This window comes from Rana temporaria, chromosome 1 (assembly GCF_905171775.1).
Source record: "Rana temporaria chromosome 1, aRanTem1.1, whole genome shotgun sequence".
Taxonomy (NCBI): domain Eukaryota; kingdom Metazoa; phylum Chordata; class Amphibia; order Anura; family Ranidae; genus Rana; species Rana temporaria.
The window spans coordinates 309826797-309852047 of NC_053489.1; the positions used below are offsets into that span (position 1 = coordinate 309826797).

Consider the following 25251-nt stretch of genomic DNA (forward strand, 5'->3'; position numbering starts at 1 on the left):
TATATATATATATATATATATATATATATATATATATATATATATATATATATATATATATATAAAATTGCATTTGATAGTTGGCCCCCCTACTTTTTGTCCCTGTCCCCCCATGTGCCCCCCCTAAATATGAAAGCTGGAGACGCCACTGAAAGGTGTTGCTGTCTGGATCACTAGGTGAAAATTTTGAAGAAAACAAGTGCATACACAACATTAAGTATTGGCAAGCTGCAATGTATTCATTTTGTGGCTCAAATACTAAAATGTAAACCGTTTCTTTCTATTTATTTTTTTATTTAAGGATTAAGCCACCCTTTTATTGTACACCAGCATTTCAATTTGGAAATGGGAATAGAGCAGAGCAGGAGTGATGCAAACTCTTTGTGGCCTCTGTGTGGAGGTGTTTTCATGGCCTTGATATTGAAATTGTGATGAAAGGGTTGGCAGAAAATTCCAGATATCCCTCAGGGGAGAGCAGTTGCCAATCTTGGACTGATGACGATTTTCTATTCTGTTTTCTAGGCTTTAACAGAAGAAAAGGCAATTTATGAGCGTTGTGGGAGTAAGAACATGTATCTTAGCATAGCTGTTAATAGCCTTAAGAAGCTCAGAGATCAACGCACTATTAATGGTAGGAGAATCTTTCACATGTGCCTTTTCCTTACCCTCTTGCTTTAGTACTGCAGCACCACTTTGTATTTCACAGGGACATGGAGAAATAAGGTTGCAGCAGAAGATACAAATGTAACTATTGTATGCTGAACGAATCAATGTATCTTGTCACTTTTTTTATTTTTTTCCTAGGTGATTTTTCCAAAAGCTTAATCAGTGCATGGGTTTTTCTTCTTTTTTTATTTTTTCTCTCGTAGTCACAGAAGTGTTGCTTGTTTTGCAGGACCGCTTTAAAAAAAAAAAATCATGAGAAAATAGGAGTAACATGAAAATTGCCATTTGCAATAACTGTCAAAGAACTGCGTATGTAAGGACTTCAAACACGCCTGATTTGCATACTTGCTCCAGATCAGGGACGCTCTTCACTGCTACCAATGTAAGGCTTGCAGCGGCAGACTTCTGACTGCTATAGCACAGAAATACCTTCTGCCTTTAAAGAGAACCTGCCACTCCCACTGTGCTATTAGTGGGGGTTGCAACCAAGGGCGGATCCAGAGTCTAGTCTCGGGAGGGGCACTGTCAGAAAATAAGGTACTGATAAGGTATTGATTTTTTAGCGGTACTGCAACATGGCAGCGGACACACCGGACACCTAATTAAGTTACAGAACTCAATCAGGTGTCCGGTGTGTCCGCTGCCATGTTGCAGTACCGCTAAAAAATCAATGATCGCCACCATTACTAGTAAAAAATATTTAAATATAAATGCCATAAATTTATCCCATAGTTTGTAGAGGATGGTCAGAGACTGCAGACATGGTACAAGGGATGGTCAGAGACTGCAGACATGGTACAAGGGATGGTCAGAGACTGCAGACATGGTACAAGGGATGGTCAGAGACTGCAGACATGGTACAAGGGATGGTCAGAGACTGCAGACATGGTACAAGGGATGGTCAGAGACTGCAGACATGGTACAAGGGATGGTCAGAGACTGCAGACATGGTACAAGGGATGGTCAGAGACTGCAGACATGGTACAAGGGATGGTCAGAGACTGCAGACATGGTACAAGGGATGGTCAGACTGCAGACATGGTACAAGGGATGGTCAGAGACTGCAGACATGGTACAAGGGATGGTCAGAGACTGCAGACATGGTACAAGGGATGGTCAGAGACTGCAGACATGGTACAAGGGATGGTCAGAGACTGCAGACATGGTACAAGGGATGGTCAGAGACTGCAGACATGGTACAAGGGATGGTCAGAGACTGCAGACATGGTACAAGGGATGGTCAGAGACTGCAGACATGGTACAAGGGATGGTCAGAGACTGCAGACATGGTACAAGGGATGGTCAGAGACTGCAGACATGGTACAAGGGATCAATGCAGCCTCATCAGTGCCCATCATTGCAGCCTCACTGTACATATGAATGCAGCCTCACTGTACATATGAATGCAGCCTCACTGTACATATGAATGCAGCCTCACTGTACATGTGAATGCAGCCTCACTGTACATGTGAATGCAGCCTCACTGTACATATGAATGCAGTCTCACTGTACATATGAATGCAGTCTCACTGTACATATGAATGCAGTCCCACTGTACATATGAATGCAGTCCCACTGTACATATGAATGCAGTCCCACTGTACATATGAATGCAGTCCCACTGTACATATGAATGCAGTCCCACTGTACATATGAATGCAGTCCCACTGTACATATGAATGCAGTCCCACTGTACATATGAATGCAGTCCCACTGTACATATGAATGCAGCCCCACTGTACATATGAATGCAGCCCCACTGTACATATGAATGCAGCCCCACTGTACATATGAATGCAGCCCCACTGTACATATGAATGCAGCCCCACTGTACATATGAATGCAGCCCCACTTTTGTCTATGAATGCAGCCCCACTGTGCATGAATGCAGCCCCACTGTGCATGGCACTCACCATGGCATTGCCTTGATCACACACAGCAGGTATCTCCTCTCCCGACGTGTGTCATGGAACAAACAGGTGCTGTAGGTCTGTGTTCGGCAGGGCAGTGTGCTCTAGCAAGTTCCCCCACTAGACGGGCTTGTGTGATAGACAAAACACTGATTCAATCAGTGTTCCATCTCCATCTACTATCACACAAGCAGGTCTAGCACAGGCAGCACAGCCGAACACAGACCCAGCTCTCACACATAGCGAGAGATGCCCGGTGTCATACACGCAGGAGAGAGGGGGAGCGCTGCAGTCAGCTACAGCTCAAATCAGCCTCAGGACAGGCAGCCTACCAGGCTGGGCCAGTCCGGCCCTGGTGATGAGTGAGAGACTCGGCAGCCAATGTGACATGATTGTCTCGGGGGGGGGGGGGGGCAATTTCCCTGTTGCCCCCCCCCCCCCCCTGGATCCGCCGTTGGTTGCAACTTGGCAGTAATAAAGTAAAAAAAAAAAACGCCCAAACATGAGCTCATTTGCCAATGCAGAGTAAAGAGACCGTTTTTCTGGATGTCTACAGTGGTCTATATGCATGTATGGGTGAATGAGGCTGTACCCCGGTTTGTGCATGAAGTGTATGCACATAAATGTAATGTATTGCATGCAAATTGGATGCGTTTAATGCATTCTGTTTGTACACAAGCGCTACTTTACGCAAATGGCGTAATAGAGTATTTAATTCTAGTGCCATTATTCATGGGGTAACTCTAAACTGACCTGTAAAAGATTATGGAGGATGCACATGGTTTTAGCAGTGTTTGCATATTTTAAATACTGAGGATCTGATGTCTTTCTGGCACCCTCTTGTGCCTGTTCCTGATATCTGCTTTTATGAAGTGTGAGTACCAGTTTTTTTTCCCCGCCTGTGTTCCAATGTGGCGACTTCCTCTGGATATGGGGGGCGATCGCTCTAACTGCATAAGCATAGCAGCCTTGTGACCCCCCACTGATACTGTGAAATGTGTTGCTGAAACTACTCATTAAAGTGGTTGTAAACCCACTTTTTTTACTTTTGCCTACAGGTAAGCCTATAATAAATAAGGCTTATCTGTAGGTATAAAGTTATATCTCCTAAACCTGTACGGTTTAGGAGATATTCCCCTCGCAATGGGCCGCTGATTGCACAGCGGCGCATGTGCAGCGGCGCATGTGCAGGGGGGATCCTCGGCTGAAGGGCCGACCCATGCCGGATTGAAATCTCCCGCGCGCATGGAGCATGGATTAGAATATAGGATATTTTTTTATATATAAAAAAAAAATTTCTATGTATGAAAACTATTGTGTTGCACATTGGCTATCACCATGGAGTGAGTGTTAATTCCAGGGCCATCATTCAAGGTTGGCTCTAAACTGATGACCTGTAAAGGCTTTTAAAGCATCTCCTATGGACAATTTTAGCTACCATAGTTGCAGTTTACAGGCTCACATAATTTTAAGGCTTGACATATTTGCTATCTAGTTACTCTACGCAATCTTTTTATATTTTACTAAAGTCTGTTTTGTCTTTCACACAGTCCGTTTTTTTATTTATTTTTTGCTTGTATTCTAGAAAGGGCTTATGTGAAGTACAGAGGCTCTATAGGCGTTGAACATTGCTAAAGAAATCTCTTGAGGATGCGATCAGGGTTGACCAATAACATTACAACTTCTTTTTTTTTTTTTTTTTTGGTGTGAACAGGCCCAAGTTGTTCAAGGTTTCTAAAATATTTGAATGTTCTGAAACTGAAATTCAAATCCAGGATGGCAAATTGCTTTGCCCAAAATGGTTTGAATAAAAGATTTCTGCTACACAGAAAATTAGTTTGCGTCAATTCAGATATTCTGGTTCGAGGCTTGACTATTTTGTATAGAATCTTTGAGGTCCATTTAGGGGATTGTAGAATTTGGGCCAATTTTAATGCCTTGATGTCCATAAAAGCTATCACTAAGGACATTCAGTTTGAATGGGTCATTTGATATTCATTCTGTCTGGAATTAAAAACATTTTTTTTAAATCCTGCAAATGTAAGTTATGCCACCTAGTTGCAGCGTGGAATGAAGAATACTACTTTGCACCATCCTGTGGGTCTTGACAGAAGATGGTTTGAGCAGTTCAACCTTGCATCCTACTAGGTCGCCTTTGATTGTAAAAAAATAAAAATAAAAAAGATTGTACTTTTGTCATAATCCTTGTGCTGGATAGAGGGCAGAGGGATTAGAACCCCAGGCAACAGAAGGTGAAGGTAAATCTCCTTAATGGGACACGGTTAACAAAAAAACATATAGGGGTTATAACCCTCCCTTACTCTATATCCAAATGGGGGCAAAAAAAGTTATGCTTAATGGGTCTAGTTTAAGTGGTTTATCAAGAATCTTCTGACAGTCTTATTCCTACAAAGCTATCAAATCTTAATGTTCGCTATAACTTACCACTTGGCGAGCACAGGCAAAAGCAATTTTAAAGACACCAAGCATCTCATCGCCACCTTGCTTGTGCTTACACCTTGTTAAGTGGTAATTAAGGTTTGCATTACCCTTTTGGTATTCCTATAAGTGGTGTATAGTGTGTGTTTGTTTTTTTGGGGGTTTTTTCCAGCTTATTGGAGGCTACAGATGTGGCTTTCCTGGAAAAAGTTTGATACAAACTAATGCTCATAACCTAATTCTCATCATTTCTGTATCAACATTCCAGATTCACAACGTTCAAGGAAACAAGATGATAAAAATGGTAGGTTACTTTAACACTCTATCATTAAAATTTATACCAGTTGAAAGTTCTTTCTAAAGGCTCATACACACGGTAGGACATCCAACAAAATTTCCCTTGGATTTTTGTCCTAATTGATTTGTCCTGCCACACCCATAGCATACACACAGTCAGACTTTTCTGCAAACTTTTCTAAAAGTTTCCTAACATCACATGTTTTTTTTTTGCTCTTTTCTGCTCTTTACCGCCACCCTTTGGTTATTCTGCTATTGTTTTTTGCTTTTAACATTGGTTTTGAGCATTCGTATTTGCACTTTGTCCAAAAGTTGGTTGGATTGCTGTACACACGGTCACACAAAGCACCATCAAACTTTTGTTGCCGAAAAGTTGGTCCGTTCGCAGACCCAACTTTTTGTTGGATGAAACCAGAAAAAGTTGGTCTGATGGAGCGTACACACGGTCGGACAAATTTGAAAAGTTGCAGATTTTGAAGTTGGTTGGCCAAAAGTCCTACCGTGTGTGTGTGTGTGTGTGTGTGTGTGTGTTTCCAATTTTAGGATGGTGTATATATTTTTGGTAAAGGGGGGTGAAAGATCGATATTACCAAAAGTATTGTGATGCATGACTTTACATGCACAAGAACTTTAATGGCATCCCAGTCTTAGTCCGTAGGGTTCAATATTGAGTTGGCCCACCCTTTTTGCAGCTATAACAGCTTCAATTCTTCTGGGAAGGCTGTCCTCAAAGTTTAGTAGTGGGTCTGTGGGAATGTTTGACCATTCTTCCAGGAGCTCATTTGTGAGGTCAGGTACTGATGTTGATGAGAAGGCCTGACTTGCAGTCTCCACTCGCTTCATCCCAAAAGTGTTCTGTCAGGTTGAGGCCAGGACTCTGTGCAGGCCAGTCAAGTTCCTTGCCCCAAAACTTGTTCATCTATGTCTTTATGGACCTCGTTTGTGCACTGGTGTGCAGTCATGTTGGAACAGAAAGGGGTTTTCACAAAGTTGGGAGTATTAAAGTGTCCAAAATGTCTTGGTATGCTGTCTGACGCCATAAGATTTCCCTTCATCAGAACTAAGGGGCTAAGTCCAACCCCCACATCGTAATCCCCCGCCCCCCCCTTTGGTGGAGGACCAAATGATTTGAACCAGTGTCCATGAAGACAAATTTGGGGTGGAGGAACTTGACTGGCCTGCACAGTCCTAACCTCAACCCGAAGGAATGCCTTCGGGATAAATTATTGCGGAGACTGAGCCAGGCCATTTCCATATCGGTGCCTGATCTCACAAATGCGCTTCTGTAAGAATGGTCAAACATTCCCATAGACACACTCCTAAACCTTGTGGACAGCCTTCCCAGAAGAGTTGAAAATGTTATGGCTGCAAAGGGTGGGCCAACTTAATATTGACCCCTACGGACTAGACTAAGACTGGGATGCCATTAAAGTTAATGAAAAGGCAGATGTCCCAATACTTTTGGTAGTATGTGTACACAATTGTATTATATATATTTATATAAAAAAAATGTTTTGTGATCTGTAAACTGAAATCCTTTTTAGGGTGGAGGGAATAAAAATAATACGAATGTGAACACCCTTAAACTAATACTTTGTTGTGGCACCTTTTAGGCTATTTTTATTATTTTTGTCCTTTTTGGGTAGGCGTCTATCAGCATTACACATCTTGACCTGGCAACATTTGCCCATTCTTTGCAAAAAAAACTCCAAATCTGTCATATTGCAAGGGCATCTCCTGTGCACTGCCCTCTTCAGATCACCCCACAGATTTTCAATCGGATTCAGGTCTGGGCCATTCCAAAACGTTGATCTTCTGGTGAAGCCATTCCTTAGTTTTGGATGTATGCCTTGGGTCATTGTCATGCTGAAAGATGACGTCTCCATGTTCAGCTTTCTAGCAAAAGCCTGAAGGTTTTGTGCCACTATTGACTGGTATTTGGAACTGTTCATAATTCCCTCTACCTTGACTAAGGCTCCTGTTCCAGCTGAAGAAAAACGGCCCAAAGCATTATGCTGCCACCACCATGCTTCACTGTGAGTATGGTGTTCTTTTGGTGATGTGCAGTGTTTTTGCATCAAAATATTTTTTAAATATTTGGCCTCAACAATGTCTGGCAGAAATTCCTTACAGCTCACCATACAAATAAATATTTTGAAGGTGAATATTTCAAAAGCTGGTATTTGTTTTTCTTGGTGAACTATTCATTTTTATTTTGGCTGTGGCTTGGTTTTAAATGGGTTTTTGGTCTGCATCAGATCACTGAATTGGTCCAGGTTTTGGCTTTGCGTTCTGAATAGGTGGTCCTAAAACCACAGACTTAAAATATAGCATGCATTGGGTTTTTATTTTAATTATGTTGACATGATTTATTTACAGAATTGACAGGGCCCACGCTTTACAACTTCCTAAAAGAATACCTCTTGTCTGAGGATCAGTTGATAGAAAATGGATATCCCCGACCAAACCCTGAGAAGCCTGGCAGCGCTTTATTACAGAATGCTGGAGGGAAAAATATAAACAATGATGGTATGTAACTGCGCATATATAATTTTTTTTTTTTTTTAAAACCACTTCGTCCCTGGTAATTAAATGATGGACTGCATACTTGGTCCAGGTCGGTGATTTCTCAAGTACTGACGTCCCTGGGTCAGTATTACAGGAAGACGTCTGGTATTTTTTGTTAGAAGAGTTGCTCCTTGGCAGGGGTGCATTTTAGATACATTTTTAATATGAAATTGTTTTCTAAAGTTTAATAAAGGAGTATAAAATGAAGTAAGAGGTAAAAAAAAAATCTAGTCCTAATTCTAATGCTTTCTTAGCTCTTAGAAGAGTTTGTTCTCGCTGTGGAGAAATCTATGCAGTGACATTGCAAGGCAAGCATGTACGTAAAGAAGAATGCTCATATCACTCTGGTAGAGTTCGAAAACACAAAGGCAAGTACACTTTACCCATTGTAATATTAATAAATAGTTTTGCTCTTAGAAACTACAAACTCTTTTTTGATCATGCATTTTCTGTTTAGTCCCAGGTGGAATGGAAACACGCTACAGTTGTTGTGAAGCAGCAGTAGGAGCCCCAGGGTGCCAAATGGCAAAGGTTTGATATGCATGCAATATGTCATAACTGTAAAAAGTGCAAAGAAAGAGATTGGGTCTACATACTTTGTGTATATGGTCTATTTAATACAGTTGGAGCACTGTACAAATGTGTACAGGATCAAATGGAATGATATCCTGGAGACGTGTATCAGTTGCAAGTTATGCTATTCAGATACTGTGTAATGCTGCATTTTTGGTTATGAAGATGTTTATCAATGCTTATCTTGTAAATGATAGTATAATTTCATATACCAAAACATTACCTTATTTTATCTTTACAGTTTTACCGCTACAGGGCGGACGCTCTGCACAGTGTGTGTATGTATATATATATGTGTGTGTGTGTGTATGTGTATGTGTGTATATATATATATATATATATATATATATATATATATATATATATATATATATATATATATATATATATATATATATATATATATATATATATATATATATATATATATATATATATATATATATATATATATATATATATATACATACATACATACATACATACATGATTCTGGGTAGAGGGCAAGCACCAGCTGTGATTTAGACACGGTATAAGCCGATCAGTGGGTTACCAGCCAACACTTGCTGATCGGCAGGGAGGAAGACGGGACAGAGTTCTGCATATGTAAATAATGCAAAGCTCTGTCCTGTCAGTGGGGATGTGTGTTTTTTTTTTTTGTATTGGTTTCCCTGTGTTGAAGCCAACACATCACCTAGTAAAAGCACCTTACATTAAACATAAACACTGGTTAGACACACATTTAACACTTTGTTAACCCTAAATGTTTAACCCCTTCCCATCCATATGTTTAGCACTGATCACTGTATTGGTGTCACTGGCTCCCACAGTGTCAGTTCATAAATCCATAGATGGTCTCATTTCGAAGGGACTTGTGTTTGGATAAATATCACTGGTGAAAGAAGGGTGACACTCCACACATGCTCCCTCAGATCACCATAAAGATGTAGCCCTGCAAGGGTGAAAAGCATCACACTAGGATTAACTCCTCTTCATCTAGTGTCTCCTCCACCTCTACCTCCTCATCACTATCATCCCTCTGACCAGCTATCCACCTCCACCAGAGCACCATTATCTCCTCTGTTTTATTCCTCCTCCACGGTAGGTTTAGTCATAGGGTACATTCACATAAGGATGGATGGGGGGCAGGGGGAAGCATCTCATAGTGTAAGTCCAAAGTAAAAGTTTAAAAATGCACTCCCAATGGTGCTGCAGGGTCAGTACACTTAAACGGCAGTGTGACTGGGATGCCTTGCACTCCACAGACTAGGATCTCCAAATCCTGAAGTGATGTAATGGCGCTACCAAGCTCCGCCCTTTTTACCTTGCTTATCCCACTTTGGAATTTTTGGGATAGGCAGCAGCCACACTTTCCTACCGTAGCATGAAATATAAGCACACAATTTTATATATGTATGTATATGTGTGATCAAATGCCGCCAAAAAGCTTTTCGTGGGCAAAAATTATATACATTTTTTTTTTTTTTTTTTTTTTTTTTTTAAGTACAGCATTGAATGTACAATGTATCTGGCCCCAAGGGTGTGCCAGAGTCTCGGTGGTTAATGGCAAAAAAATGTACAGAAGGGAAATCCTTCATGGCAGTAACCTGTAAGGTAGTAACAATGGATGCCAGCCTCTTGGGCTGGGGAGCGGTTCTGGAGAAGACCACTGTCCAGGGTAAATGGTCAGTCCGAAAAAGCCTTGCCCATCAACATTCTAGAGCAGTGGTGTCAAACTCTATTTCATTGTGAGCCGCATCATCATTATGATTGTTCTCAAAAGGGCTGGTTGTATCTGTAAGATTAGATGTTTAGCGCATCCCCTCCAGGGCCAGATTAAGAACATTATGGGCCTGGTGCTGAGGATTTTGGTGGGGCCTTTTATAAATAATAAATAAATGCGTGGGAATGACATGAACGCAGCCCGGCCAAGGCAAGTGACCAAAGACACAGAACCCAGAAGGAAGACCGGGTGAAGATGGAAGTGCCCGGGCCCCGCCTGATTCATCACAGCGCAGCACTGGAGGGCTCAGTCTGAAAATGTAAGTGTACACTAATGTGCTGTGCATACTTGTACATTGTGGCATAACCTACCCCAGGGCCTCTAAAAAGTAGTAATGTCAGGAAAGTTTACTACCGCTTTATTATCACAGGATCCCAGAGCCTCTCATGGGGCCCCTACTGACCCAGTGGCCCTTGGGCAGTGCCTAAGTGCACAGTTGCCAACATTTAAAAAATATTTTCAGGGACACTTTTTTTTATATAAGTGCTATATTTAGAGTACCTGAGATCCCTGATGTTCCTCTATACATCATAGTAGTAATCACAAAATTAAATGAGTACTAATGATTCTAGAGCTGGTAACATTGAGGATATTCAGTATAATTTTAAAGAACTGTTTTTGTGGGTAAGCGACATAGGGGAGAAGTATGGACGGTATATAAGTGGGAAGTATGTGCAGGTGAGGGAGAGAAATGCGGAGGGTCTAACAGTGGGCACATTGTACAGGAGAGGAGTGCAAAGGGTACAGCAAAAGGCACTATGTACAGGAGAGGAGTGTGAAGGGTATGACAATGGGCAGTATGTGCAGGAAGAGTGTGGGGGTATGACAGAGGGTAGTACGTACCAGAGAGAAGTGTGGAGGGTATGATGGGGCAGAATGTACAGGAGAGGAGTGTGGAGGGTATGACAGTGGGCAGTATGTACAGGAGAGGAATGTAGACGGTATGATAGTGGGCACTATGTATAGGAGAGGAGTGTGGAGGGTATGACAGTCGGCACTATGTACAGGAGAGGAGTGTGTAGGGTATGACAGTGGGCACTATGTATAGCAGAGAAGTGTGGAGAGTATGACAGTGAGCACTATGTACAGGAGTGGAAGGATATTTAGGGACTGCGTAGTGGTTAAGCGGGTCATACATGGATTGAAATTACGCCAATTATGCAGAGACCAGCCATAGTCAATCTATGTATGGGCTAGCTGGTTTACACAAGTCAATCTATTAATCGACTTGAGTACAACCAGCCTGTTAGGTTTTTCCCAAAACAATCAGTGCTGCCAGCTATAGTTGGCAACACTGATCATTGTACGCACTGGCAGAACACAATAACACTGCAGGAGTGATTGCCCCATCCACAGGTCAGCAGGTGAGAGGGTGTGTGGGGACAGGCTGGGGAGAGATACTAGTCAGTGGCTGAGTAGGCACTGGTAGTATCAGAGCCAGATACACACAGGTTACATACGCCACGATCGTTAGAGCGAGAACAATAATTCTAGTACTAGACCTCCTCTGTAACTCTAAACATGCAACCTAAAAAAAATGTAAAGCATCGCTTAGGATACCAAAAAAAATCGTGCTAACTTAACTAACTAGTGTTTTTTTTAATGAATGAAACATGTTTGAAAAATTGCTGCGCAAATACTGTGCTAGAGCTGCACAATTAATCGTTAAAAAAAATTGTGATCTCGATTCAAACCCCCCGACGATCTCCAATGCAGAGTTTGTTGATTCTTTCATATAACAAGTGGAGAGACTTTCAGCTGTCAAAAGAAAATATCTGGAGAGTCTGTCAAGTTAACAGGAAACATTGTAACTAACGCTTCCTTCTTAGATCAAAGGGATACACTTCTGTGTGTAAAGAAAAAATCTCAGCAGTCTGCCAAGTTTGTAAACAAAATAAAACCTTGTATCTAACATTGTAACTAAATTTAACCACTTAACCACTTGCCGCCCGCCAATGACAGATTGACGGCGGCAAAGTGGTTGTAGAATCCTGACTGGATGTCATATGACGTCGTCAGGATTCTGAGCCGCTGCGCGCCCATTGTGGTTGCAGGATGTCAGTCTGACACGCCGCAACACCGATCTCGGTAAAGTCTCTCATGGAGACTCTTTACCACGTGATCAGCCGTGTCCAACCACGGCTGATCACGATGTAAACAGGAAGAGCCGTTGATGGCTCTTCCTCACTCGCGTCTGACAGACGTGAGTAGAGGAGAGCCGATCGGCGGCTCTCCTGATGAGGGGTTCGCGCTGATTGTTTATCAGCGCAGCTCCCCCCCTCGGATCGCCACACTGGACCACCAGGGAAGCCCACCCTGGACCAGGGAAAGGCAAAAAAAAAAGAGGGGCAAAAAAAAAAGTCTGGGCAAAAAAGATGCCAATCAGTGCCCACAAATGGGCACTGATTGGCACACATGGGTAAATCAGTGCCACCCCACAGTGCCCATCCATGCCCAGTGCCCACCTATCAGTGCCCATCTGTGCCGCCCATGAGTATCCATCAGTGCCGCCCATGAGTGCTGTGACGGTATTACAATGATATCCCCATCAACGTTCCCTTCTTCCCATAATGAAAATCACCCCAATATTCCACGAGGAGGAATATTCCTGGGATCGCCCAAAAAGCCACACATGAGACAAGCTTACTGCTGGAACAAGACAGACTTTTAATGGTATAACACAGAGCTTATATGTGGTTACAACTGTTACAATGACAATCTCCGCCCCCCCTCACACAGTGGGGGGTCTTCAATACAGATCCTTTGAAATAAGGATATCTCATTGAACTAATCAGTATCTAGCCGGTTCGGCTCCGCTATGTTTAACCTGATCAGACACATTCCTTTATCAATTAACATTTAGAACAATACACACAAGAGAGTCAATTAACTCTTTTGAAATAGGGAGCTGGCTGAGGAAGGGTCATTAACATATCAATCAGCCTGTAACACATGAACCCTTTTTACCTTTAACACACACAATATAACTAAAACAAGCAGGGAGAATTACACTGAAGCATATGCTTCACAATGGCCCCCCTTTTTCTCCCTGCTCCGGCAAACCCGGTTGGACCTTCCCTGGTCCAGTAGGGTTGACGGGTTCAGAGCTTTTAGTCCGAGGTTAACTCTGTTTGGCGTAGCTGACCTCCCTTGGCAACTGTTTCAGACTCGGGTATGCCACCGGGTCGTCAGCTCACACGCCGGTCAGTCCCCAAGTCTTGGTGCAATCTGCAGAGTCACCAGAAGTCAGTGTGAAGACGGCGAATGGGTCTGTGCGCCGCCGTCTAGGTGTCCCGCTATGGGAGGGGGCAGGTTATGGCTCTGAAGTGACAATCACAGGAGATTCATAAAAAAAAGAAAAAGTTATATTTGTTGAAATGCTGTAGCACTGGTGCTCAGAGTCCAGGGGGGGGGGGAATTGGTGCCCCATAGGGTCAGCCACCCTCTGCTCCCTCCGCAGCCACCGGTTCTCCTCTTTGGGCTTCTCCAGCTCCATCTCCAGTTCATGGAGCCTGGGGGGGTCAGCCTGCTGTGACCTCAGGTGGTTGTTCTCCTCCTCCTTCATGCGGCTTATGCTCTCCTCCAGCTCTATGTACTCACGGATCAGCTTCTGCTTGCTCATGTCCTGCAGGCTCCCCACGTGGTCCTTCATCATCAGGAACTGGGTGGTGGTGTAACGGGCCACCGGTGGGCCCTTGGCGAACATCTCGGCCCGCATCTGGGACGCCCGCTGCGACTCCCTCTCCTCCAGTTGCTTCTTCTCCTCCCAAGTCAGCTGTTTTACGGCTTCCAGGACCTCTTCTTCTTGGGGGGGGTAGCCGGCGGTGCCTCTTTCTGCCCAGCTCCCTCCAGGGCCCCTCCGACTCATGGCTGTCGCCCATGACCAGCTGACAATGGTGTTCCCTGTTGTCCGTAATAACAGATTGTACCGTGAGGACTTCGTAAAGGGTGTCCAATGGTTCTTCCGGACCCAGCTCCTGGGGATCCCAAGCCGAGTCTACACAATGGGCTGCTGCTGGTGGGCGGTACCCCGGTTGAGACCAATTTGACCTGGTGTCATTCAGGGGGCAATTCTGCTTGAAGTGACCCAGCTGTTTGCACTGGAAGCAGCGTTGTTCGTTGTCCTCCTGGCGTGGATAGCGAGGGCTATATGTCATCGGTCTGTTAGGAGGTTGGTATCTAGCGGCTGGTGGGTGTGAGGGCGCCGTTGGTCGTGGAGGTTGTACCCGTGGTGTGACCTGGTTTGTCTTGCGAGTATCCGCATATTCATCCGCCAACTTCGCGGCCTCTGGTAGAGTCATGGGCCTGCGATCTCTCACCCAATCTTTGACATCCGTCTGGATGTGATTGTAAAATTGCTCCAGGAGCATTAGTTGCAAAATGTCCTCTGCGGTGGTGGCCTGGCTGCTGTTAACCCAGTTAGAGGCCGACAGGGATAACTGGCATGCCCATTCCGCGTAAGTCTTTCGTGGTTTTGCGTGAGTCCCTGAACTTCTGTCGGTGGGACTCTGGGGTTACTGCATAACGAGCCAGAATCGCTTCTTTAACCCGGGCGTAGCTATGGATATCCTGATCTGGCACGGTCCGGAAAGCATCAGAAGCTTTGCCTGACAGTTTGCCTGACAATATTGCAACCCACTCTCCTCTAGCTATTCGGTGCAGGTTACATTGTCGCTCAAAATCGGTCAGGTAGTTATGAATCTCAGTCCTTTTCATCAAAAGCTTTAAAAGCGCTAAACGGAATCTTCCTTGCGTCTGCTGTGCTGTACTCACTGCTTGGAGGATGTGCGGCTGCTTGTTGGACTGCTGCCAGTTTTAACTGTAGTTCTGCATCTCTTATTTGTTTAGCCTTCTGTAGTTCTGCATCTCTTATTTGTTTATCCTTCTGTAGCTCTGCGTTTACTAACAGGTCCATCACTTTCAGCACCACATCCGCCGTTGGGTTCGGACCGAACCATGCTAGCTTCTCTCTCATTAGCTTGTTGGCTGACGATTCCTCCTCCTGAATCACTGGTGTCTCCATCTCTTGTACTGCTGGCGTTGCTGCAACCACGTTCTCCTGGTCTAGCTCCATTAATTCTGCTATGATGACCCGCTTGGTTTTGTTGCTAGCAATCCTTCCACGAACTTCCAGTAGTTCTTGCAGTGTCTGCTTGGAATCCGGGTGTAAAGGAGAGTAGAAGGGAAAATCCCGCTGCTGCCAACCAATTGTGACGGTATTACAATGATATCCCCGTCAACGTTCCCTTCTTCCCATAATGAAAATCACCCCAATATTCCACGAGGAGGAATATTCCTGGGATCGCCCAAAAAGCCACACATGAGACGAGACAAGCTTACTGCTGGAACAAGACAGACTTTTAATGGTATAACACAGAGCTTATATGTGGTTACAACTGTTACAATGACAATCTCCGCCCCCCCTCACACAGTGGGGGGTCTTCAATACAGATCCTTTGAAATAAGGATATCTCATTGAACTAATCAGTATCTAGCCGGTTCGGCTCCGCTATGTTTAACCTGATCAGACACATTCCTTTATCAATTAACATTTAGAACAATACACACAAGAGTCAATTAACTCTTTGAAATAGGGAGCTGGCTGAGGAAGGGTCATTAACATATCAATCAGCCTGTAACACATGAACCCTTTTTACCTCAACACACACAATATAACTAAAGCAAGCAGGGAGAATTACACTGAAGCATATGCTTCACAAGTGCCCATCGGTGCCGCCCATGAGTGCCCATCAGTGCCGCATACCAGCGCCGCCAATCAGTGCCACCTCATCGATGTCCATCAGTGCCACCTCATCGATGCCCATCAGTGCCGCCATATCAGTGCCCGTAATTGAAAGAGAAAACTTATTTTTTTCTGTTAATTTTTGTAAATAAGTAACGTAATTTTTTTCTAAATTTTCAGTCTTTTTTTAGTTGTTGTGCAAAAAAAAAAAAAAAATTTGCAGAGGTGATCAAATACCACCAAAAGAAAGCTCCGTTTGTGGGGAAAAAAGGACACCAATTTTGTTTGGGTACAGTGTAGCATGACCGCGCAATTGCCATTCAAAGTGCAACAGTGCTGAAAGCTGAAAATTGGCTTGGGCGGGAAGGTGCGTAAGTGCCTGGTATGGAAGTAGTTAAAGTCCAACACTTGTTTCTTAAGTTAAAAAGTAATATTTGCTAGAAAATTACTTGGAACCACCAAACATTATATATATTTGAGCAGAGACTCTAGGGAATACAATGACTATTGCTGCAATATTTTATGTCACACTGCATTTGCCCACTTCAATGAATCATAAAAACAAAACAGTGAAGTTAGCCCATTTTTTTTGTTGTTTTAATGTGAAAGATGATGTTACACCGCAAGAATCGGGAGAGAATCGTGATCTATCTTCTAAGCAAAAAAATTGCAATTCTCATTTTAGCCAGAAACGTGCAGCTCTATACCGTGCAACATAAAAAGCGCAAAGACCACCATAGAGTAATTTTCTAGCAAAAAAACAAATGATGATTTTTACATGTAGTAGAGAAGTGTCAGAATTGGCCTGGGTGGCAAGGGGTTAATTACCATGAGTAATATACAAATAATTATTATAAGCCCTGTGATCCTATCAGTTTGCTGCAGTGTGTCAGCTTGTATTTATATTGGCCGCTCTGAATGTAGCTTCTGACAGGCTGTGCAAGGAGGCCCGTATCTCCGGAACCATAAATGTTAGCCATCCCATATTTTGACCAGTTGTGGGGTAGGTCTTCCCATGCCTACCCCCCAAATGTGGGGTTTCTGTGACCTCTGGTCGTCGAGCTACAACCCCTCAAAGTCGTTTTTTTTTTTTTTATGGGCAAATGGACCTATCTTGAGAAAGGGGCCTGGAGCTGCAGCTCCATCAGCCCCCTTGTTAATCCGGCCCTGATCCCCTCCCCTTACATTAGGTCAAGAGCCACCCCACCATCAGAAGTTGAGTCCCCCACTCTCCTTGCATCACAGTGCACCCCCCTTTCCTTATGCTGCTGCTGGATGTATTGCTTGAAAGCAGATAGTAGGGGTCTGCAGGAGGACCAGAGGTGGGCTGGAGCTCTCCTGCATCTGCAGGAGAGGTGCGAGGGCCACATAAAAAATGGGCCAGAGGGCCGGATTCGGCCCATGGGCCTTGTGTTTGACACCTGTGTTCTAGATATTCGGGCAGCGCATCTGGCCCTAATGGCCTGGACTTTAGGTTGCAGGGTTGTCCCGTCGGGGTACAATCCGACAATGAAACGACAGTGGTTTGCATCAACCACCAAGGGGGCGCCAGAAGTCACGCAGCCCAGAGGGAGGTGAACCATATTCTGGCCTGGGCAGAGAAGCATGTACCTTGCCTATCGGCAGTCTTCATTCCAGGAGTGGAGAATTGGCAGGCGGATTTCTTGAGCTGCCAATAATTGTTCCCGGGAGAATTCTCTCCATCCCAAAGTTTTTTCAGCCAAATGCCAAAAATGGTGCACCCCAGACATAGATCTATTGGTGTCCAGGTTCAACAAGAAGTTGGACAACATTTTGTCAAGGACAAGGGATCCACTCGCATGTGGGACAGATGCGTTGGTAACCCCTTGGGCTTCAGTTTTCACTGATTTATGCACCCCCCCCCCCAGTTCAGCTGCTGCCACTGCTTCTACACAGGATCAAAGAGGAAGGTATGCAGAGATTGTAACAATCGCTACATTTAACGGTTTGGCTATTGAAGCCCACATTTAAGAGAATAAGGGAATTTCAGGCTCAGTAGTAACTACCCTGATGCAAAGAAGTCGGCCTCTAGAACCATTTATTATAGGGTCTGGAGCTCCTGTGTTTCCTGGTGTGAAACCAAAAGATGGCATCCTCGGAAGTATGTCATAGGAAGAATTCTCGCCTTCCTACAGTTAGGGGTAAAAAATTAAACTAGCCTTGAGTACGATTTAAGGGTCAGATCTCAGCCTTGTCAGTGTCTTTTCAAAGGCCGCTTGCCTCGCATTCTTTGATCCGGGCCTTTATACAAGGGGTAATGTGTTTAAGACCACCAGTTAGGTCACCCTTGTACCCATGGGATTTGGATCTAGTTTTATCGGCTTTACAAAAACAGCCATTTGAGCCGATGTGCCATATTCCCTTTAATCCTTTTGACAAGGAAGTTGTTGTTTTTTTGGTGGCAGTAACCTCAGCAAGGAGAGTATCAGAATTGGCAGCTTTCTCATGTAAAGAGCCATACTTAATCCTTCATATGGACAAGGTGGTATTGCGTCTTCGCCCAACCTTTCTGCCTAAGGTAGTGTCCAGTTTTCACCTGAACCAAGATGTCTCCCTTCCCTTTTTCCAGATTCTAGTTCTCCGGAGGGAAAAAATGTTACATTTTCTCAATGTGGTGAGAGCCGTTAGGCTCTATCTGAAGGTCACAGCTCAGATATGAAAAACTGATGCTTTGTGCTGCCAGAAGGGCTCAGGAAAGGGCAGGCAGCGTCTAAATCGACTATTTCAAAGTAGATTCGTCAGGTTAGAATTCAGGCTTATGGTTTGAAAAGAAGGGTTCCACCTCTTCAAGTTGGCGCGCACTCTACCAGGGCAGTGAGTGCTTCATGGGCAGTGCATCACGAAGCCTCCACTCAGATTTGCAAGGCCGCAACTTAGTCTTCTGTACATACATTTCACTAAATTTTATCAGTTAGGCGGCAAGTGTACTGCAGGCAGCAGTATGAATCCTCACGTCTGATGGTGGCCTGCTTTGATATGTCTCCCTCCCCTCGGAGGCATTGCTTTGGGACATCTCACATAGTAGTTACTATGACTGCTCTGTGTCCTGTGATGTACAAGCAAGAAAAGGATTTTACAGGCAAGCCGTTTTCTTTGAGTACATCACGGGACACAGAGGTCCCTCCCCTCTTATTGGGATAGATATTGCTTTGCTACAAAAACTGAGGTACTTCCTGTATGGGAAGGGTTATATAAAGGTGGTATATAATCCCCGTAGTAATTACTATGGTTGCTCTGTGTCCCGTGATGTACGATAAAGAAAATGCTTTTACAGATATGCTGTTAATTAAAAAGCCAAAGGGCCTGGTTATAAAGGGGTAAATATTCTTGAATTATTTTGTTTTATTTTTGTTTACTTTCAGCTCCATGTTCATGAGGGTCATAAGGAAAATCTTGATGGATTTATAGGGACTTTCCCAAAGCTTCAGCCTTCTGATGACAATCCTGGAATATTTTCTGTGGACTGCGAAATGGTAATAGTTTTGCTGGTATTTAAAAATGGGCAAAAGAGCTATGTTCTCTACTAAAGGCTACTTCCATCAAAAATTGATATTGGGCACTGATGAATGGAATAGCGTAATGACTTGTCTTAAGAATTCAATAGTGGAAGTTCCCATTGGCACTTTTTTTTTTTTTTTTTCCATAAAGCCCTAAGCCTCCATTCACACCGGAGCGACTTGTTGCACCCTATTGGTAATGACTAGGGTTGTCCCCATACCACTTTTTTAGGACCAAGTACAAGTACCGATACTTTTTTTCCAAGTACTCGCCGATACCGAATACCAATACTTTTTTTTAAAATGTGTCCCCAAATGCAGCCATGTCCCCCCCCATAAATGCAGCCATGTCCCCCTATATCCAGCCATGTCCCCCCCATACCTTGATGCCGCCGCATGGGTTAAACAGCGTGCGGGGAACATCACAGCTTTCATTTGAATAGCTGTAGTATTCCCGCTGCGCCGCGTATAGACACTCCCCCTTGCTCGGGATTGGACAGATCCCGAGCAAGGGGGAGTGTCTATACGCGGCGCAGCGGGAATACTACAGCTATTCAAATAAAAGCTGTGATATTCCCGCACGCTGTTTAACCCATGCGGCGTTCTTGCGGTATGCAACGGGGTCGGCGGCGGCATTCGTTGCGGCGGGGGGGCGGTGGGTGGTTGGATCAAGTATTCTATTTAGGTATCGGGGGTATTTGTGGGAGTACAAGTACTCCCGCAAATACTCGGTATCGGTCCCGATACCGATACTGGTATAGGGACAACCCTAGTAATGACACTGTTCAAATTGAAGCACTACTTTTGGGGATTTCGAATGCGACTTGCATTGGCATCTGTGCAAGAAGCCGAACGGATGTCTTCCAAGTAGCACTCTGCAGCTTTGAAATTATGATTTCAAAGCTGCATTCAATGTGAACGAGGGCTAAAGCACCTGTGAGGATTATGGCACTCTTCCAGACTTGGATTTTATGTGCCATTGCATTACCAGGCAGCATAGTGTGTGTGTGTGTGTGTGTGTGTGTGTGTGTGTGTGTGTGTTTGCTTTTTTGTGTTTTTTTTTTTTTCCCCTAATTTCCTGCATGAAGGAAAAAAATGTCACAGTATTTGTATCGCCCCCTGCATCCACAAATACCTGAGCCCAGTCTTTCTCCAGCGCTGTGCCCGAGTGCAGTTGCCCTGCTCTTTTTCTTCTAACAGGACTCAGTGAAATTGGTGTGAGACATTGGCTTCTGCTGCTGTTAATTAAATCATGTGAAGAGGGTGCTGGGCCAAGCTACACCATGTCTGTAAACACACAGCCTGACTTGGGAGCAAGCCTGCAGGTGCACCTCCCATGTGAAGTGGCTTCCTATGGTGGCTCACTGAGAAGAGGAGGAACCTAGAGCGCTAATGGGGACTCCAGAAATGGAGATTCAGGGCTGCTCCGTGCAATCAATTGCATAGAGCAGGTAGGTGTAACATATTTGTTTTAAAAAAAAATATATACGTTTTTACAACTACTTTACTAACTGTCTAAAAGGGCCTACAGTGATTTTTATTTTTTTAACATGTAAAAATTACTTTATGCATTTAGTGCTACACCACACATGGTCTGGAACTTACAAGAGTCACAGTGGTCAGTCACAGTTTACAGGTGGTTTATGATACTTTTGTGAAGCCGGACAATGACATCATAGATTATAATACCAGGTATGTATAGCTTTTATTGTCTGTTTTTTTTTTTTTTTTTTTTTTTAAATGCTACAGTGGTGGGTTAGTGTACTTTGTGATAATCATAGGCTATTTTTCGTATACAACAAGGGCCAAATGGGAGATGATTAACTCTGTATATAAAAAAAGGTAAATAGGACACTTAGAGGCAGGATGGGTTTCTCAGCAAAAACCCCAAGGGACAACACTGCTGGGTAATGGTTATGAATGTGGGGCTTCAAAAATATGGAGAAAATGTAAGTTTGTTTACTGTACTCATACAGCCATATATGCAATTGAATCTGGACTAAACAAACGTTTTCTAAATGCAAGAGATGTGTAATAATTTCTTGAATCAATTTGGAATGTTTATAAAATTTGCAGAGCAATTTGCCCAGTGAAAGTGCATGTAGATTCATTCTGTGCGAATGTGGCCAAAATAAGTTAAAGCGTAACTCCACTTTAGTTGGGAGAAAAAAAACATTCCCCTCTAGGTGATCTATGTACAAGGATGTTGACAAACTTTATTGCAGATTCCTATCTTTTTTGATCTGAAAAAAATCCCTGTGTTTCTGTTCCCAAGAAGGAAAGTAAATCTAATGGGAGTGGTTTCATAATTATCAATTAACTGTGCAGGGCTCTAATGAGGAAAGCTGCTGGTCTGCATTTGTTTTACATGTGATTTCATATTGGGAGTAACTCGCCAAAAAATGCCATTTTTGTTGCGGGGTGTGCCTGAAATCTGAATTGTACAGAGCTGCAGTTTGAAAAGGAAAGGTAATTTTTAATGCCATACAATTGCAATATGACTTATCGCAATTGTATACACTATTTTTTTTCTTTGCCGTTTTTTTTTTCTTCTCCGTTTTTTTTTTTTTTTTTTCTTCCCCCACGAAAGTGGAGTTACCGTTTTTTAAGCTTTTTCCTGTGATGTGAAAATATTGCATCTAACCACTAAATGGCTTTTTATTATAGGAAATTCCCATTTTATAATTGGCCCCATCAAGTGGCCAAACAGTCATTTTCAGTTTTTAGCCATGAAAAACATTTATTCAGAACAGGCAATGGCCAGATTACATTTTAACCTCTTGCTGACCGCCCACTGTAGTTTTGCGGCAGGTCGGCTCGGCTGCGCAAAATCATGTAATATAACGTGATTTTGCATTGCAGCCGATAGGGGTGCGCCCCTGGTGCCGATGGGAGTGCCCGGTGGGCGCGATCACCGCCGGGCACCCGCGATTGCTCGTTACAGAGCGAGAACCGGGAGCTGTGTGTAAATGCACAGCTCCCGGTCCTTTCAGGGGGAGAAATGACTGATCGCATGTTAATACAATGTATGACCAGCAATCTATCATTTCCTCTAGTCAGTCCCACCCCCCTCCAGTTAAAACACAATGAGGGAACATAATTAACCCCTAGTGTTAACCCCTTGCAGTGACATTTTTACAGTAATCCATGCATTTTTATAGCGCTGATCGCTATAAAAATGCCAATGGTCCCAAAAATGTGTCCGCCATTAGGTTGCAGTACCGATAATTGTAGATTGCCCCCATTACTAGTAAAAACATTTTTTTTTTTTTTTTTTTTTTTTTAATAAAAATTCCATAAATCTATCCCCTATTTTGTAGACGCTATAATTTTTGCGCGAACCAGTCGAACGCTTTTTATTTTTTTATTACGAAAAATGTGTAAAAGAATACGTATCGGCCTAAACTGAGGAGAACTTTGTTTTTGGGGGATATTTTATTACAGCAAAAAGTAAATTATTCTCTCTTTTTTAAAAAATAGTCGCTCTATTTTTGTTTATAGTCCAAAAAATAAAAACCGCAGAGGTGATCAAATACCACCAAAAGAAAGCTCTATTTGTGGGGAAAAAAGGACGCCAATTTTGTTTGGGAGCCACGTCGCACACGACCAAGCAATTGTCAGTTAAAGTGACGCAGTGCCGAATCGCAAAAAGTGGCCCAGTCATTGACTAGCAAAATGGTCCGGGGCTGAAGTGGTTAAAGAGGGCAAATGTATGTGTGTTTCACTGGGCAAACTGATCTGCACATTTTTAGAAAACTTCACCCCCATGTGTCCTTTTGGGATTACAGAACAGATCTAGAAGAAATACAAAGACTAATCACTGCTACTCTCAATGTGCTGGCAAATGCCTTGACCACCCCCCCCCTCCCCGTGGCATTCTGCAGCTTTTTGTGGGTGCCAATATTGCAATAGATTAGTTGGTAAAATAGTGTTTGCTTCGTTATACTCCAAGGCATGTTTCCAAAGCCTTACTAAAAACCTTGTTTACACTGAAGTATTGTGAGGCACTTCATAACCCATATAACTGATGACATTTAAACTTAATAACCCTGTTTGTTGCATTTAAATTGGCTCATGTGGAGGCTGTTGCTATAGCACTGAACTGCAGGTGACCATTTTGAGATCAGTGATTAAAAATGTAACTAGTTTAGAAAGTGTCACAGAAGCACAGCAAGTTAACACGGAGCTGTATTTTCATAAAAGGTGAAATGACTTTGTAATGCTCTCAAGGTGTTAATAATTTAATGCAGTTATACCCACACAGCTAGGCCTATAAACATTTGGAAAAGATTGATCTGCTAAGTCGGTAAATATGGCAAAGGTATTTTGATTGTGTTCCAGTGCTCTGCCTGTCCATGTGGATGGGATGTCAGGTTATGGTTTGGATTACCTTGAAAGGGGTTTTGGGGTCTTGTTTGCAAAATTGTCTTAAACACCTATCAAAACTGGTGACCCCGTGGATCCACCTTTTGTGAGTACAACAGCTAGGATGCAGACTGACAGCCTGTTGGCCTGTTCTCTGCGTCTGGTACCTGCTGGGTGAAATATTGTCCTGTCTAACAGTGACATATATAGTTCTGGCCTGACGAAGGAAGTGGCATGGGAGCACAGTACCACTGAACTCCAATGAAGGAGGGGTGGGGCCAGTTACTGACACTAAACAGCAATGAAGAGGAGGGCGGGGGAAGGTTTACTGCCACTGAACACCAATAAAGTGCAAGGGGTTACTGCCACCAATAGAGGTTGGGGTGATATTATTTATGCCCTGACACTAATGAAGGAAAGGGGGTTATTGCTTACAAAGACATTAGTGAAGAGGTTTTATTACTGCTACCATCACTAATGAAGGCTCGGACTCTACTACTCAATTGAGCACCACATTTTAAAAAACAAAACAAAAACATGCATGGTCATGTCTTTGGCAGCACGTTACTTCTATAAAGGCTGGGAAGAGAGGGAATACAGCAACGGTACACAGGTGAGTGGAGAAGCCCTTGGGCACAATGTATTTCTATTTGCTATTATCATTGCTATCTTTAAAATAAAAATTTGCAGTAAAAAGTTGATAGCGATACAGACCTCCACTACTATGTTTGGACACCACTGCCTTAGATGGTGACACAAAGGTGTTTTTTTTTTTTTTTTGTATTTAGAATAGTGTAGTCGGATAATTCAAGTAGACTGTCCTAGTCAACCACAACGGTAATCTTCTCATCACTGAAGTGGCAGAAGTTTAAAGTGAATTGCACCCAAAATTTGTTAGAGCAAGAAAAGGTTTGGTGCAATTTTTTTTTTTTCTTCTTCAGAACATTAAATCAGTCCATTTAATTTAGTTTTTACGCTGATCAACAAGCTTTCATGTCTTTTGAAAATGATCTATTAAATGATTTACAGGGGGGGGGGGGGGGGGACTAAATAAAACCCCTAAATTAACGGTCCAGGCAACTATTTTCCAAAATAGAAATAATCCAAGATTACCTGTGTAGTTAATGGGGCTTCAAGTGAGAACGTGTATCTGAAAGGTCCAACTTTGTGTATCTAGGAGGTTCAACTTCTGAAAAGTTAGTATTCTGACATAACCTGTATCATGAAGATAAAACACTCCAAGCAACTTCTTTAAAAGGTGATCATATTCTGAATTGAAAAGGCACAGGAAAATGTCCAAGTTACCAAAAATTTGAAAGTGGCACAGTTGTAAATCTGTCAAGAACATGCTATGCCCTGAGCCACTGTTCGAGGAGACTGAGGCCACCA

General features: G+C 43.2%; 1 protein-coding gene across 2 annotated transcripts in view; it reads left to right on the top strand.

The window, feature by feature from the left end:
• Positions 1-25251, top strand: part of LOC120944825 (RNA exonuclease 1 homolog) — a 104713-nt gene that overhangs the window by 33558 nt on the left and 45904 nt on the right. For both annotated transcript variants that reach the window (XM_040358610.1, XM_040358611.1), the window contains exons 7-13: positions 523-631; positions 5284-5319; positions 7692-7841; positions 8135-8248; positions 8338-8411; positions 19363-19473; positions 21074-21189. In XM_040358610.1, coding sequence (XP_040214544.1) covers positions 523-631; positions 5284-5319; positions 7692-7841; positions 8135-8248; positions 8338-8411; positions 19363-19473; positions 21074-21189 — 710 coding nt within the window. The remainder of the gene's footprint in view (positions 1-522; positions 632-5283; positions 5320-7691; positions 7842-8134; positions 8249-8337; positions 8412-19362; positions 19474-21073; positions 21190-25251) is intronic.